Genomic DNA, 12,998 nt, shown 5'->3' on the forward strand with positions numbered 1-12,998 from the left:
GTTGGCACCAATTCTTTGGTTCTTTTTGCATAATGATGTAGATAGGCTGCTAAGATCTAGGCCTTAGGCCTTTTCTTTGGGGCCTACTACTACACTACTACCACTTTTGGCACTACTTTTTTATTTACCGTGGGACTCCCGCCTCGGCGACGGGGAATGATTCAGGCATGTGAATCTATGAAAGATACCCCAATACTGGATAACTTACAGCATGCAGCCTCTGTTTTTTATTTTACTCAAGACCTATGACATCATGATTTCTTCATGCGTTACAGTAGTAGTAATGCTCCAAAATGTGAAATAAGAACTCAAAAAAGTAAAGGACGGAGCATAAGAGGGAAGAAAGTCTGAGTAGGGACCATGAGAAGATGACATCCGGTTTTGTGTGTGGCATACAAAGTAAGACACAAGTGAAAACAGATGGGGAATGGCTCACATAGGCTTAGCGCTGTGTGATGATTGATATAGTTCACTTCGGTGATGCTCTTTGTGTTAGAGGTTCTATCTAGCTGCTGATTCCTAACCTTTTGCACATTCCTCAGGCATCAGACTGAATCCAGAAACTTTTCAGCAGTACCTCTGCGCACTAATATGTACCCTCCCTCCCCCAGATGCAGAGCCCCAAAAGCAAATTGATGTTTCCAGTTTGCAGATTCCTAGTATTTAGGTCCTACTAACGGAAAGGGTCCAATCACAGTAGAGGTATGGGAGGGTCTATCTGTGGCTAGATAGATTCCCTAATGAGCAGGCAGTTCTTATGGAGATTGCTTTTTAGCCAATGCGTAGCAGAGCTTAATGCAGAGCATGAAACAGTGGGAGATGGTTCCCTTTGCAGAGCCTTGCATTTTTTCTCTCCTGCAAAGCCCAAAAAGAACAGATAGTCCACCTAGTGTTCATTGGTGTGCTTTATGCAAAAGGTTAGCGTTCTCTTAGTGAAGGTCTCATTGGGGAATGACAATGGGAGAGGGAGCGGACCATTTTTACAACGCTTCCAAAAACGGCTTTACAAATGGGGACGTCAGCATTGAGGGCTGATCTGCCAACTGTAAAAAAGCCAAAAGAGCCAAAAGGTACCCTTTAGCTGTGCCCAAAGCAAAGCCTTGCTGGACTAGGGACAAAACAAATAACAAAACATCAGATAATGTTTCCTGAAGGAGGTCTATATGCGAAACACAGCTCCAAGCTATAAATCTATCCCAACAAACATCAGATACAGTTTTTGTTGAGGGATGCCTGGTTGCTAAGATGACATCAACCACCTCTGGAGGAAGGTCGAAGGTGTTTAGCTGTCGCTGTTTAATCTCCAAGCATGAAGAAGGAGATTGCGGTGGCCCGAATGCAGAACCCTGCCCATATCCTATGACAGCAGATCCTCCCAGAGGGGCAGCCTAATCGAAGGACAGATGCTCAATCCTATCTTCTTGAGAACTCAGGACAGGAGAGGTATCAGCGGAGAGGCATTGAATCTCAAGTTCCACTTGAGGCGAAACACATCTCCGTGCGAGTGATGCCTTGGAAACTCAATCCCACAGAACTGCTTACATTGTGTGTTCTCTGCGGTGGCGAACGAACTGAGCCAAGGTTTTCCCCATTTGTGTAAGAAAACTTGCACCATCTCTGTGATCTGCAGGCACGAACAGCTGAGCTTGTCTGGCCTGAATGTAGTCATAGAGGTCCCCTTGATATTGGGCTCACTGAGGATTCAGATCCCACTGCAAAGCCCACGTGCCCCCTGGCGTGCTTGACTAGCTGGACGCAGGAGGCCATCAGTCTCAGCAGCCTCAGAGTCAACCTCACTGAAATCCAGGACCGAGAGTAAAAGAATGGGATCATAGTCCGAATGTCATGGACTCTCTTCCGCCAGGGAAAGGCACCAAACTGAACCATGTCCAGAATGTCGCTGATAAAGGAGAGTATCTGAGAAGGAGTAAGGTGTGACTTTGGCACGTTGCTAGAGAACCCCAATGATGACAAGAGGCTCACCAGAGACTGGAGGTCGTTGGCAATGGTGTGCTGCCACCATGGCCATCACTTTTGGGAAAACTCAAAGGGGAGCACAGCGAACTGAATATTCTTCGGTCTCACCACGAGCCTCAGCTAACTGCAGGCCTGCAGGACGAGTGTATGGAAAGTGTCAGCCTGCACGTTCAGCACACCACATCCAGTCTCCAGGGACTAGGGTAGAAAAGACATGTCAGCTTTTTTCATTTCTCTTATTTGAGGAAGACGTTGAGAGGAACAGGTCTAAAAATACGATGTAGGACTCCCTCCTTTTTGGGCACCAGAAAGTAGCAGGAATAGCAACCATGTCCTACTTCTGGTGCAGGCACCCTCTCAAAAAGCTTGAACTTCCTGCAGCAAAATGGAGTGCTGGTCTTCTTTCAGTCACTGGAGGGATGGTGTAAGGTGCAGCGATGAGGGAAAGAGGCAGGGCATATCACAGCCGAACAATTTGCAGGACCCACCGGTCTGTTGCTATGGCCTGCCAACCCAGCAAGATTCATCGAATCCTGCTTCCCATCAGGTGGCTGTGCTCCATTAAGCACAAGCTAAAGGGGTTTGACAGGTGAAGCTGCAGGAGAAGTGGGGGATTGGTGAGTGAGTGTAGCAGGAAGGGGCTTAGTCTTGTTTAGATATTGTGGGCATTTTCTTTGACTTACTCGACAATTTTGACTGAGAAAAAGACCAACACCCGGAATGACTCCTGTGACCTCTTGATATGGAATGGGAACTTTCAAAGTGGCGTGGTCCAGTCATGGAGATATCCGGTGCTTGGAGATGTTTAGTTTCACCTCAAGGCCAAGGATGGCTTTCGGGATCATTGACGCGTATTCGCAGCAGGCTTTAAAGAGGTGACTTGACCCTAGAAATCTTAAGCAAAACTTGATGGGGGTCTGTCACAGACATTTGCTAGCAACAGTTCCTACAAAGTTTAAAGCCTGTAATTACCCTTGCACTCAGTTTTACAATTTTGAAGTAGTAAAGGGAGTCTCAAAGAGATGAGAGTGAGCTCCGGATCCGCGTCTGGTGGCACGGAAAGAAAGAAACGGATGTCAGTGCACGAGATTGGTGCCTATGTAGGCATTACAGAGTGGAACTGCATCAGTGCAGAGCCACATGGCGCCACCTATCGACCAGAGGAACTGTTTCCGGATCTAGTCCACCGCCTGGGAAATATTCAACAGATGAGTGATCTGCGGCTAGAAGTCTCTATCGGAATAGATAACACTACTGAGAAAAGGAATAGGATTCAGTAGGAAAGAAATTGATTCTTAGTAAGTGCCAAAAAAACTGAGGTAGAAGCAAATGCGAAAATAAAAAAGATGTGGTTGAGGTAAAAACGTCTGGTTGTAGAGGGTAGGGGGGAAAGGGAACTGTAGGACTGAGTCAGTCATATATCTTAAGAATGAGTAATGAGAGATGGCAGTATATCATTCCTTTTGCTACCCTTATTATTGCCTTTGCTACCCCAATCTCAATGTTAATAAAGGAAGCAGCAGGAACAAACAGTACATAAGGATCAAAAAGCTTAAATACTTTCTGCAGTTTCCACTCTGTTCCTTCCCCTACCCACTAAGCAGCAAACAGTTTGCTCTAGAGGGGCTAATGGTGGTCAACCTGGTGATGTCATCGGTGGGCCAAAAGGTGTGTGATGTTACCTCTGCGACCCTTGGCATTAGTTAATCAATATTCATGCTAACAGAGCTAGATGGCAGAAGGTACTATCTGAGGGTCGTTGTGGGAAGAGAGGAGACAGGTAAACAGAACAAAATGAAACAAGGGGATGTGGGTTCTAGTATTGCCCAGATGTGGAAAAGTAGCTATGGAGGGACAGAAATCATGATACGTGGGTGACTGATAAAAAATGAAGTAGGAGGGAAAGAATTATTAAGCAATCAGAGTAACCTTGAATGTAGAGAGTTCTATATATGACTGAATGGGAAGAAAGAAGTGGGCTTAATTGGTGAGATGGAGTTTTGTTAGGTATAGCGCAATCTCGGCACAAGGGCACTGGCGCGCTTTAAATGAGCAGCAGTTGTACTACATGAGATCATATTTTTTTTCCATAATTGAGAGATTAAGTGATTTGTCCAGAATCACAGGGTGTTCAGCAGAGAGGACATCAACCTGGTTCCCCAGTTTCAAAGTCGTCATTTCTGGCAATAATGCCACTTCCTCTCTTTGTATATCCCTGAATAATTCTGAGCGATAAGATGTTACCTTACCTCTGAGGCCTGAGTTGAAAGGGTATTGAAAACATAAATAGAACTCAGTAAGAAAGAGGGTAGAAGGTAAAGAACTGATTGATGGAGGAGTGAAGTAGAGGGAGAGGGCCTTGTAAGACACAGAAATGGGTGCAACTGAATTGTTATTGCTAGAGCTGTCTTTATGCACTGAAAGAAGGCAATGCACTGGGTCTTTCATAAAACTTTAACAAAACTATAGGGTGGTGACCTATGGCTGCTCCTTTCCCTGGCCAGGGTAAACAACTGCTCTGAGTGGACAATATGTGTATGATGAGGTGTTAAGAAGAGGGTGCAGACAAAATTGAGGAATGAGCAAATAGGATAATAGCAAATCAACAAACTGAGTTCTTATGAGCAAATTTCATAAAATGGGGTAGCAGTTACACTGAAACCGTGATAGCTCTGAACATTGGTGTGGGTATATGTGAGATATATTGTAAGGGGGTACGAGTAGTTTGAGGAAGGAGAAATTAATCAGAGGTGGTACGTGTCATCAAGAGCCATTTGAGGAGAGAATTTGATGTCAAAATAAGCAGCATAGGGGAGGTGGGAGATTCTTTACCTGCCATGAAGGTGGTACTTGAGCACCAAATCCAAATGCTGGGAACATCTTGTCCCTGAAATAAATGAAACGATAATTTAATTTTTTAGACCAGCGTTTCCCAAACTGTGGGTCATCAGCCAAATTCTGATGGGCTGTGAAAGAGCAATAAATAAAGATGACTTTACAGTTTGTATTTATCAGTTTGTATTTATCTTGTCGCATTTTCTGTGCTTCAAATGTCAGACTACGTCTCCTCATAAACTGCAGTTTAACATGGGGATTGGTGTTTACTTTTCTTTCCCCGACTCCAAAACGGAGTCGGGGAAGAGGAGCTTTTAAAATGAACTATATGACAAACATGGTGGGGTATAGAAAGTAATGGCTGTAGGATGTAATGTTTTGTAACACACAAAATTTAGATAACCGTAAATAAACTGAACACATTTCAGAATAGATCAGCACTTAGGAAAGCAAAAATGATTGACTGACACACATTTTAATTGGATGAAAACAAATCAAGATACTTGCAGTTGATGTGCATAATAAATATTCACTGAAATCAGATTTCCACACATTATCATTTGTGTGCTAGATAGTTTTATACATATAACTGTGTCTGCGCAAAGTTAGTGGCCATTTCAATGGAAACTGTGCTGTCTGTGAATGACAGTGTGCTACTGCACAATGCTTTAGTATTACATTTGTAGCAGTGTGCTCCTAAATGGACCATCAGCTACAGCTTTACCACTCTCCTGCTGAATACAATATTATGACTAAGTCCAGTTTTAAAACAAACCCTCGCAAGAATTCCAAAGCAAGACTCCAGATGAAATTTCGAGTCGTTTTTTCAGCTTTTTCTAGTTCACAAAGTCATTTCAACAGAGAATGTACACAATATAGGCGGGTCTGGTGGCTTAGTGGACTAACGCATCCACTGTAGGGGCTTGTGTTCGACCTCATGGTCACAGCTTCAAATCCCAGTGGGTCCATTCAGCTTTTCATCTTACTAAGGTCGATAAAATGAGCACCACTGAGTTGGGTAACAAACATCTGTTATTCACGCCAAAATACCCTTGGGTGAACGTGCGCGTTACATATACACGTTATGTTATTATAGGTGATCATAAGCAATTATTCCACTTGTATATGACTTTCACACAAAGTGAGAAATATGGATGTAGACTAATAGCCAGAGCTGCTGACTTTGAATCTGGGGAACCAAGGCAGAGTCCCAACAGAGGCTCTAGGAAAATCCCTTTATTCTCCTGTGCTTAAAATAAAATGAATATGACCTTATATAATGTAATCTGATGCTCATGTAAAGCGGTCCTATGCCCTTAGACCAGTGATACTCAAAAGTACAGCCCGGAAGGCCGCATGCAGCCCTCCTGACCTTTATGTGCTGCCCCATGGTCAATAGCAGAACTGGGCTACTGTTCACTCGATATAGCACTAACATTATAAATATGTTAAATAAATAGGGGAGCATTTATTTAAATGTTACAGAGTGGGAGTAACTAGGGTGTTCTTCACTGCTTGACTTTAGGAACACCAATTTATAAAGACATCTTGCAGCAAGCTCTTCAAAATTCATTTAATTAACATGCAGAATCATTTCACCTTAGTATCACATTATATCAGTGCACTGAGAAGTATTTTTTATTTAAAAGTGAGTTTTCAAACATTAATTTTGAAGCATTCATGCTCCCCCTTCCCCATGCTGGAAACAATACCAATAATGAACTAAGAGGCAAGTCAGTTGTTATGTGCACCCTTTGGATGACCAGGGTTGCTAGTATACATGAATATTATAGTTAATTAAATAAAGCACAGGAGAAGATTTTGTATGATGCATGTCCTGACATCATGCATTTCAAGGCCCACTTATGAGTGATAATGGAGGGAAAGTAAAATAAAAAAATTGTCTACAATCATAGTTTGGTCAAGTGGGGAAGCCAGAATTGATCCCAGGTTTTCTGGTTCAACATTGCGCGATTCAGACTGTAGTTAAGTTGCACATGTGTCACGTCACTCACACCAAACTTAACCCCCAACCCCCTGCTGGCGTCAATGTGGCCCTCTGTCACAGCACGACCAAACTTTTTGGCCCCTGGGAAAGTGTTTGTGAGTACCCATACCTTAGACCGTGTTTGTGCTATAGAAATGGGAATATATATTTATGGAGTTCAAAATGTACCATAGGGCTTTGTTTTAAAACAAAAATGGACATGAGGCCTTATGCCCATACTCTGCTGCTGAAAGGCTTTTTCAAATTTGCTAAAATCACTCTTATTAACACTAATATTTTTCAGAGGCCTTGCGAGTTTAGTGAACAGATGCCACAGGTCAGCACCCCACCCTAAAACGTGTTCCAGCTCCAGTGCAGTGCACCACCTGCTACCTTTATGAGCAGATCAACATCTTGACCACAGTCATATGAAGACATATCGAAAGTGTGTTTAAGGTCGTGACATTTACTAGCTACCGTTCGAAAGGAAAACAAAAAAAGTAGAGTATTTTATTTTGGTAATTTACGGCATTTTGAAAAACAAGTTTAATATTACATTAAAAAAATCGCCCCTGCTTATGTCTGTTTAGCGAGGTGGGTCGAGAAAGTTTGCCATTCTAAAAATGGGGTTATGGTTCTCTACGTGAGTTTTGAGCCTACAAAGCGGGCTGAATTGTCTTTGTTTCCAGGGCTGCGTCCACATCTTAGACAAAAGTAGTGAGCCAGTGGAGCACAGTTGAGAGAGGGGTGATGACAGCAAGACACTGAAAACAGACTATTAGAAAGACTATCAGAAGACCCAATGAATACGACCCAAACTCCACTTTCAGCAAAGCAGTACTCCTATTGGTTAATGTATGAACTAACTCTTGGAAGCCAAGCTCAAGCAAAATTAAAAACAATGGCTATTGAAGACTCTTCCTGTTTGGATTGCACTGCCATCCGTTTCCATCCCCATAGTTTTGCAACCAGATCCCATCTTAGGCTGAAGTTTGATCCCAACCTCAAGTAAACTCCATAGCTGGGTCCGGGTGCGTCTGACAGACCGCTTTTATCCTCTTTGAGTCATGTTGAGATCATGGATTTACTCCATCCTACTCTAAGAAAATTACATTAAAACTACTATTTGTTCTCATCACAGCTAATGGAATGCCTTTTATTGGGCCATACTAATGTCTACACTACTTACAATTAGAGCGGAATACGGCTCTTAAACATATATCAAGGTTAGCAGATACTACGGACACTACCTCTACCATCGACACTTCACTATATTAACCACAGCGACCACCATAGAATTTGTCTGGCTTTTTTTGCAAAGCAGACAACACGCAGCCTGCACATTGCCTTCAGTTTGCCAACCTTGTGGTCCTTTTAGCAGTGAGAGTTTTTCGACCAAATACTATCACCACTTTGTTTTCCTACTTAGCTTCTTGCCTCTGTAATTTTAAGTCACTTTCTTGCAGACCTAAACTGGGGCAATTTTTTAATGTAAAAAAAGGACACATCCGAATCTTTTAATGTGACCAGTGGGCAGAACCCTTTATAAAAGCATAATTTAAAACCACATGAAGATAAGTAGACATACGTATCGTAATCTTGAATGACCATCCCGACAGACCAGATCGCTGTTAGGTACTGATTCACTCCATTGGGACTGATGTAATGCAGAGAATCTGGTGAACGTGGATCTCCATTTGAGCCCGTAAAGTCTACCCCAACCTGTTAAAAGGAACAAAGAATTCACCAACAAAATACAGAAGATACGCACTGATTATTTGTTAATGGAAAGATTTGAAAATGGACTAGTAAACAGCAAAATATTTTAAAAACATAAAGATGATCTAAGTGCGCCTGGTGAACCTTGATTAAACATAGGGATAGCACATGTCCACACTGCAGGTGAATATTTGTGTATCACAATACTAGGTGGATCATTCACAAAATTGCAGCAGACACTGTCATTCGTATTCATCAAAAGAGCGAATTTGCTTATGACAAATGAGTATTTTAGTCAGCAGTAAAAAGGCCTGATGTAAATGGTAGAGACACGATGCTGTAGCGCAAACCCAGCACCATATTTAATGTTCAACTGATCATTTACAGATCCATCAATCGTTCACATGTAAATATAATAAATACTGCACCTTTCACTGGATCCTAAATCTTGTTTGTTTCCTATTTTGCGATCTCTCATATCCTTTAAGGGCAGTGATGTTGGAGCAGAGGCATTCATTTGTTTTCTGAGATGGAGGGTCAAATAGCCTAGCACATCATTCATTCACATTTAGATATATAGTCCATGCAACACTCTTCTCTGGAGTCCAAATCAGGTTTATTTTACACACTTGGACTATATGTGTTACTTTCAATCTCCAATAGCCTCGAAGGATGGAGATGTTGGAGTCGAGGCATGCATGTGTTTCCCCAACTAGGCTAGCGAACAGAGGCAGAGCACCACATACTGGACCAGGGGCCTGCTGATCAATAACTCTACAGGGCGTACGCCATTCTTAACAGGGTGGAAGCCAAAACAACAAGGGTCAAGTAGGCACATCAGAGACAGAGAGGGTGCATGTAAACAATGAGAGGTATCGAGATGCAAGAACGCGTGTTACAGGTATGTAACATATGCTTCTGCATTGCGGATTGTCCTCAGAAACTGTCTACTAATATTTTTTACACAACCGAGGGAATGTCAGCATCTAGGCACACAACAGTATACAGGCAGTCATTACTTGGAAATATCACTTCTTTGCAAGGTTCAGAGGGAGGAGTAATGGCTGTCCGCCCCCTATAACTAGTGAAATTCAGTTATTTTGGGTTTAAACTGTAATCAAAATGCCCCTTCAACTTAACTAGTTGCTTTGTTTTTTCAATTAACAAAAATTGTCTTCTCATACGACTAAACAATAACTTTCCTTTTCACACGGTTTTGTCAATGAATAAAAAAAATGTTTAATGTTATACTGTCCAAGATGTCCAAGATGGCCGCTGGAGTCGGAGGTGCCTACGGCAAGCTTCAGGGCATGGGCCTGGGATCACTTTAATATCCTTGATTGTGCCTGCCATCTACCCGCGAGTTTGCATGTATGCATTGGAGGACCGGAGGACATGAGGATCACGCTGGAAATTAATTGAAAACAGAACACACTACTTACGTGAGGATTCCACAGACATGCTGGGGAGTCTCGACTGGCCTCTCAGTGGATACTGCTGCTAACCGAAGACCTTGCTGGTTTGTTGACTGTCGGCTGGCGGTCACTGACTCCTTTTGTTGGGCCGCTTTATAAATCAAGAGTTGGATGTCCTGCGGTTCCCCTGCCTTGAGCTGCAGCTTGAAGAAGGTTGTTCCGCTGTTGCCACGCCGCGCTCTCTACCGTAGCAGGAGAGCTCACTGGTCTGCCGGCTTCCATCCTTGCGGCCCGAGGCTGTTGCTGGCACCCCCGTTCCGCGCCCACCGAATACACAGGCAGTGTAACGGTACAGCAGATGCGCTACATATGGGAATGAGCTGTCCCGTGGTTCCCCTCCACCACGCTGCATCTCGAAGGAGGCTGTCCCGCTGTTTACACGCTGCGCTCTCTGCAGTATCTGGAGAGCTCACTGGTCTGCCGGCTTCCATCCTTGCGGCCCCCAAGGCTGTTGCTGATATTCCCGGTGCACGCCCACCACATACACAGGCAGTGTATCGGGGCAGCGGACGCGCTACACTTTTGAAGGAGCCCACTGGTCATCTTGTAACTGCTAAGGAATTGCACTTGTTCTGGTTAAAGGGCGATCAGAAGGGAACGTACGACAGGTGATCGGGTGCCGCTGTTGGGGCAATTGGGAGCTTCTCTCTCTCTGCTACTTCACTGCATTGATCACACTCCATCTCTTTAAGCTGGGCGCGGGGCTAACTACGCCTACCGACATCTTTGCCTACGCTGAGCACCTCTATCTCTCTTTATCATGGATTCCACCCCACTGAAGTCACCTGATGCCAAGCTGCTGCCACTGGGCCTCAATGCTTTATCAAATACCCACCTACCCTAACAAAAAATGCATCTAAACGCCTCAAAACAGAATGAAACCTTAATCTCTGACCCCTACTTCTGCATGAAAAGGGGTTCCACAATTAATGATCTTATCTTCTACTCAAAAAGAAGAGCTACATGGAGGAAAGCGTTCCACTCGCAACTCAATCATTTCCTCCCCAAAATTTGCACACGGTCTAAGGCTTGTGGTAATCCCCTCCCCCACCTTCAAAGCAGACGCTACCATCACCATATACAACAATGGGATAATCCTCATCCAAACGGCTGACCGTCATCTAGGTACTTTTGAAGATACGTTTCACAACATTAGGAGGTCTATTACGAACAGCTATCTCGATATAACAAATATGGGGCTTAGCCCCTCAGCCCCCCGTTGCTTATTACCTCACACCTTTCCACCCCTACCCATGCTTTCCTCACCATCCCGCCGAGCAGCTCCCACCTTCCCAGCCCCCCTCCTCAGCCAATTGGACCTGACTCATAATTAGCAGTGAGCCTCCCCACCCATTGCCCACCCCCCCAATCTGGGCAGCCATAACATCTCCCTTTCACTGCCAAATGGACCCGACTCTCACATCACGATTAGAATGGATCCTACCCAACCCACTACCACACCCCCCTAATCTAGGCAGCCATTGCAATTGCTCTCCCACTACATCTACACTTACACACACATCCTGCGATAGCCCCTGTGTACTGGATTCTAATATGTCCTTCACACATCCCTCTGCGCAAAAGGTGACCTCTCTGAATCCTCATCCCACTCTCCCTAGTTACATCAGTACTCATACGACCCCAGCATCTCTTTACAATCAGCTCAGGAGTCTCCTATCGCACCCAGGCATGTCTAATTATCCTTCCAACTCAACCTCCCCTTCGCGGGATCACACAGTCCAGCATCACACAAACGCCACTATCAGCTCTCCACCCCCACAAACGGACCAACAGATACCCGCCATATCTTCTGAGCATCACCTAATCTCTGCTCCTTGCCTAGCTGACATCTCTCGGGATCTCCAACTACTTCAGGCTGACCTACAAAAGCTTACTGTCATCACCTCAGCATTGGTTAATGACTTCCTGGCCTACAGGACATTAGGCAAGAACAGATATAATCAAGCGCCAGCCACTAACTACCGCACTAATTCTATGTCCTCTCCCCTCTCATTGAAGAGATTATCGCTCTACACGATCCCCCCCCCCCCCCCCCACAAAAGGTGGAGATCCATTCCCTGCCCGAATACTACCTCCAGACCCTGTAGATTTAAGATCTCCTTAACAGATTCGGACATTCACTCCCTCCTTCTTACTTATAACTCTACTCATACAGTCAATTTGGGTAAACAACTCCATATTCAGTCTATCCCCCCTAATCCTCTCAGAATACCCAGACACAACCCTAATACTATAAACACCTCCAACCTCAAACAAGCTCTCATCACACAAGCTACCTCATCTGACTCAACTAGCCACTTGAAATGCATACTTATCATTTGTAGATCTGCTGTAAAACACACCGCGGATATCGCAGATCTTATCCTTGCGCAGGACCTTGACCTTCTAATACTTACGGAAACCTGGCTTAAGGAGTCTTCAGGTCCAGTCCTGGACATCCTAGTCCCTCCTAGCCATAACATCATCAGACTTGACAGAACGATCAAACCTGATGAAGGGATCGCCTGTATATTTCTGAACAGTCTTACTGTGAAACAATCACTCACTGCTACTCTCCCATCTTGCGAATACATGTACATAGACATTTCAAGCAACCTCAGGCCTCTATACACCTTGCACACATTCTATCACCCGCCGGGTGATAACTTCCATTTGTTGAACAAATTATGGAAACCATCTCCTCAAATGTGGATCAGCACCTGAATGTGTGCTCTCTGGTCAAACACTATATGGAGATCTATGACCTTATTGAGGATGAATCTCCTGATGTGTTTTTCATTACTGAAACTTGGCTTACTGATGACACAGTTGCAGAACCAGGCCTTGCACTCCCCGTGGGGTTCAGCATTCGGACTCTCAACAGAAGGACTAGAGGCGGGGGGATTAGCTGTCATTTTTAAATCCCACCTCCACTGCACATTTGTTAAGGAAGACAATGGGTGCGAATGCGCCCGTTTAGTCATTTCCTTTAGCGCACACTCCTC

General features: G+C 44.2%; 1 protein-coding gene across 9 annotated transcripts in view; it reads right to left on the minus strand.

Moving 5' to 3' along the window:
• Positions 1-12,998, minus strand: part of CPNE3 (copine 3) — a 434,216-nt gene that overhangs the window by 63,000 nt on the left and 358,218 nt on the right. For all 9 annotated transcript variants that reach the window (XM_085605326.1, XM_085605317.1, XM_085605318.1 and 6 more), the window contains 2 exons: positions 8,388-8,521; positions 4,810-4,864 (listed from right to left, as the gene is read on the minus strand). In XM_085605326.1, the coding sequence (XP_085461452.1) occupies positions 4,810-4,864; positions 8,388-8,521 (189 nt within the window). The remainder of the gene's footprint in view (positions 1-4,809; positions 4,865-8,387; positions 8,522-12,998) is intronic.

Source organism: Triturus cristatus, chromosome 5_1, assembly GCF_964204655.1.
Source record: "Triturus cristatus chromosome 5_1, aTriCri1.1, whole genome shotgun sequence".
Classification (NCBI taxonomy): Eukaryota; Metazoa; Chordata; class Amphibia; order Caudata; family Salamandridae; genus Triturus; species Triturus cristatus.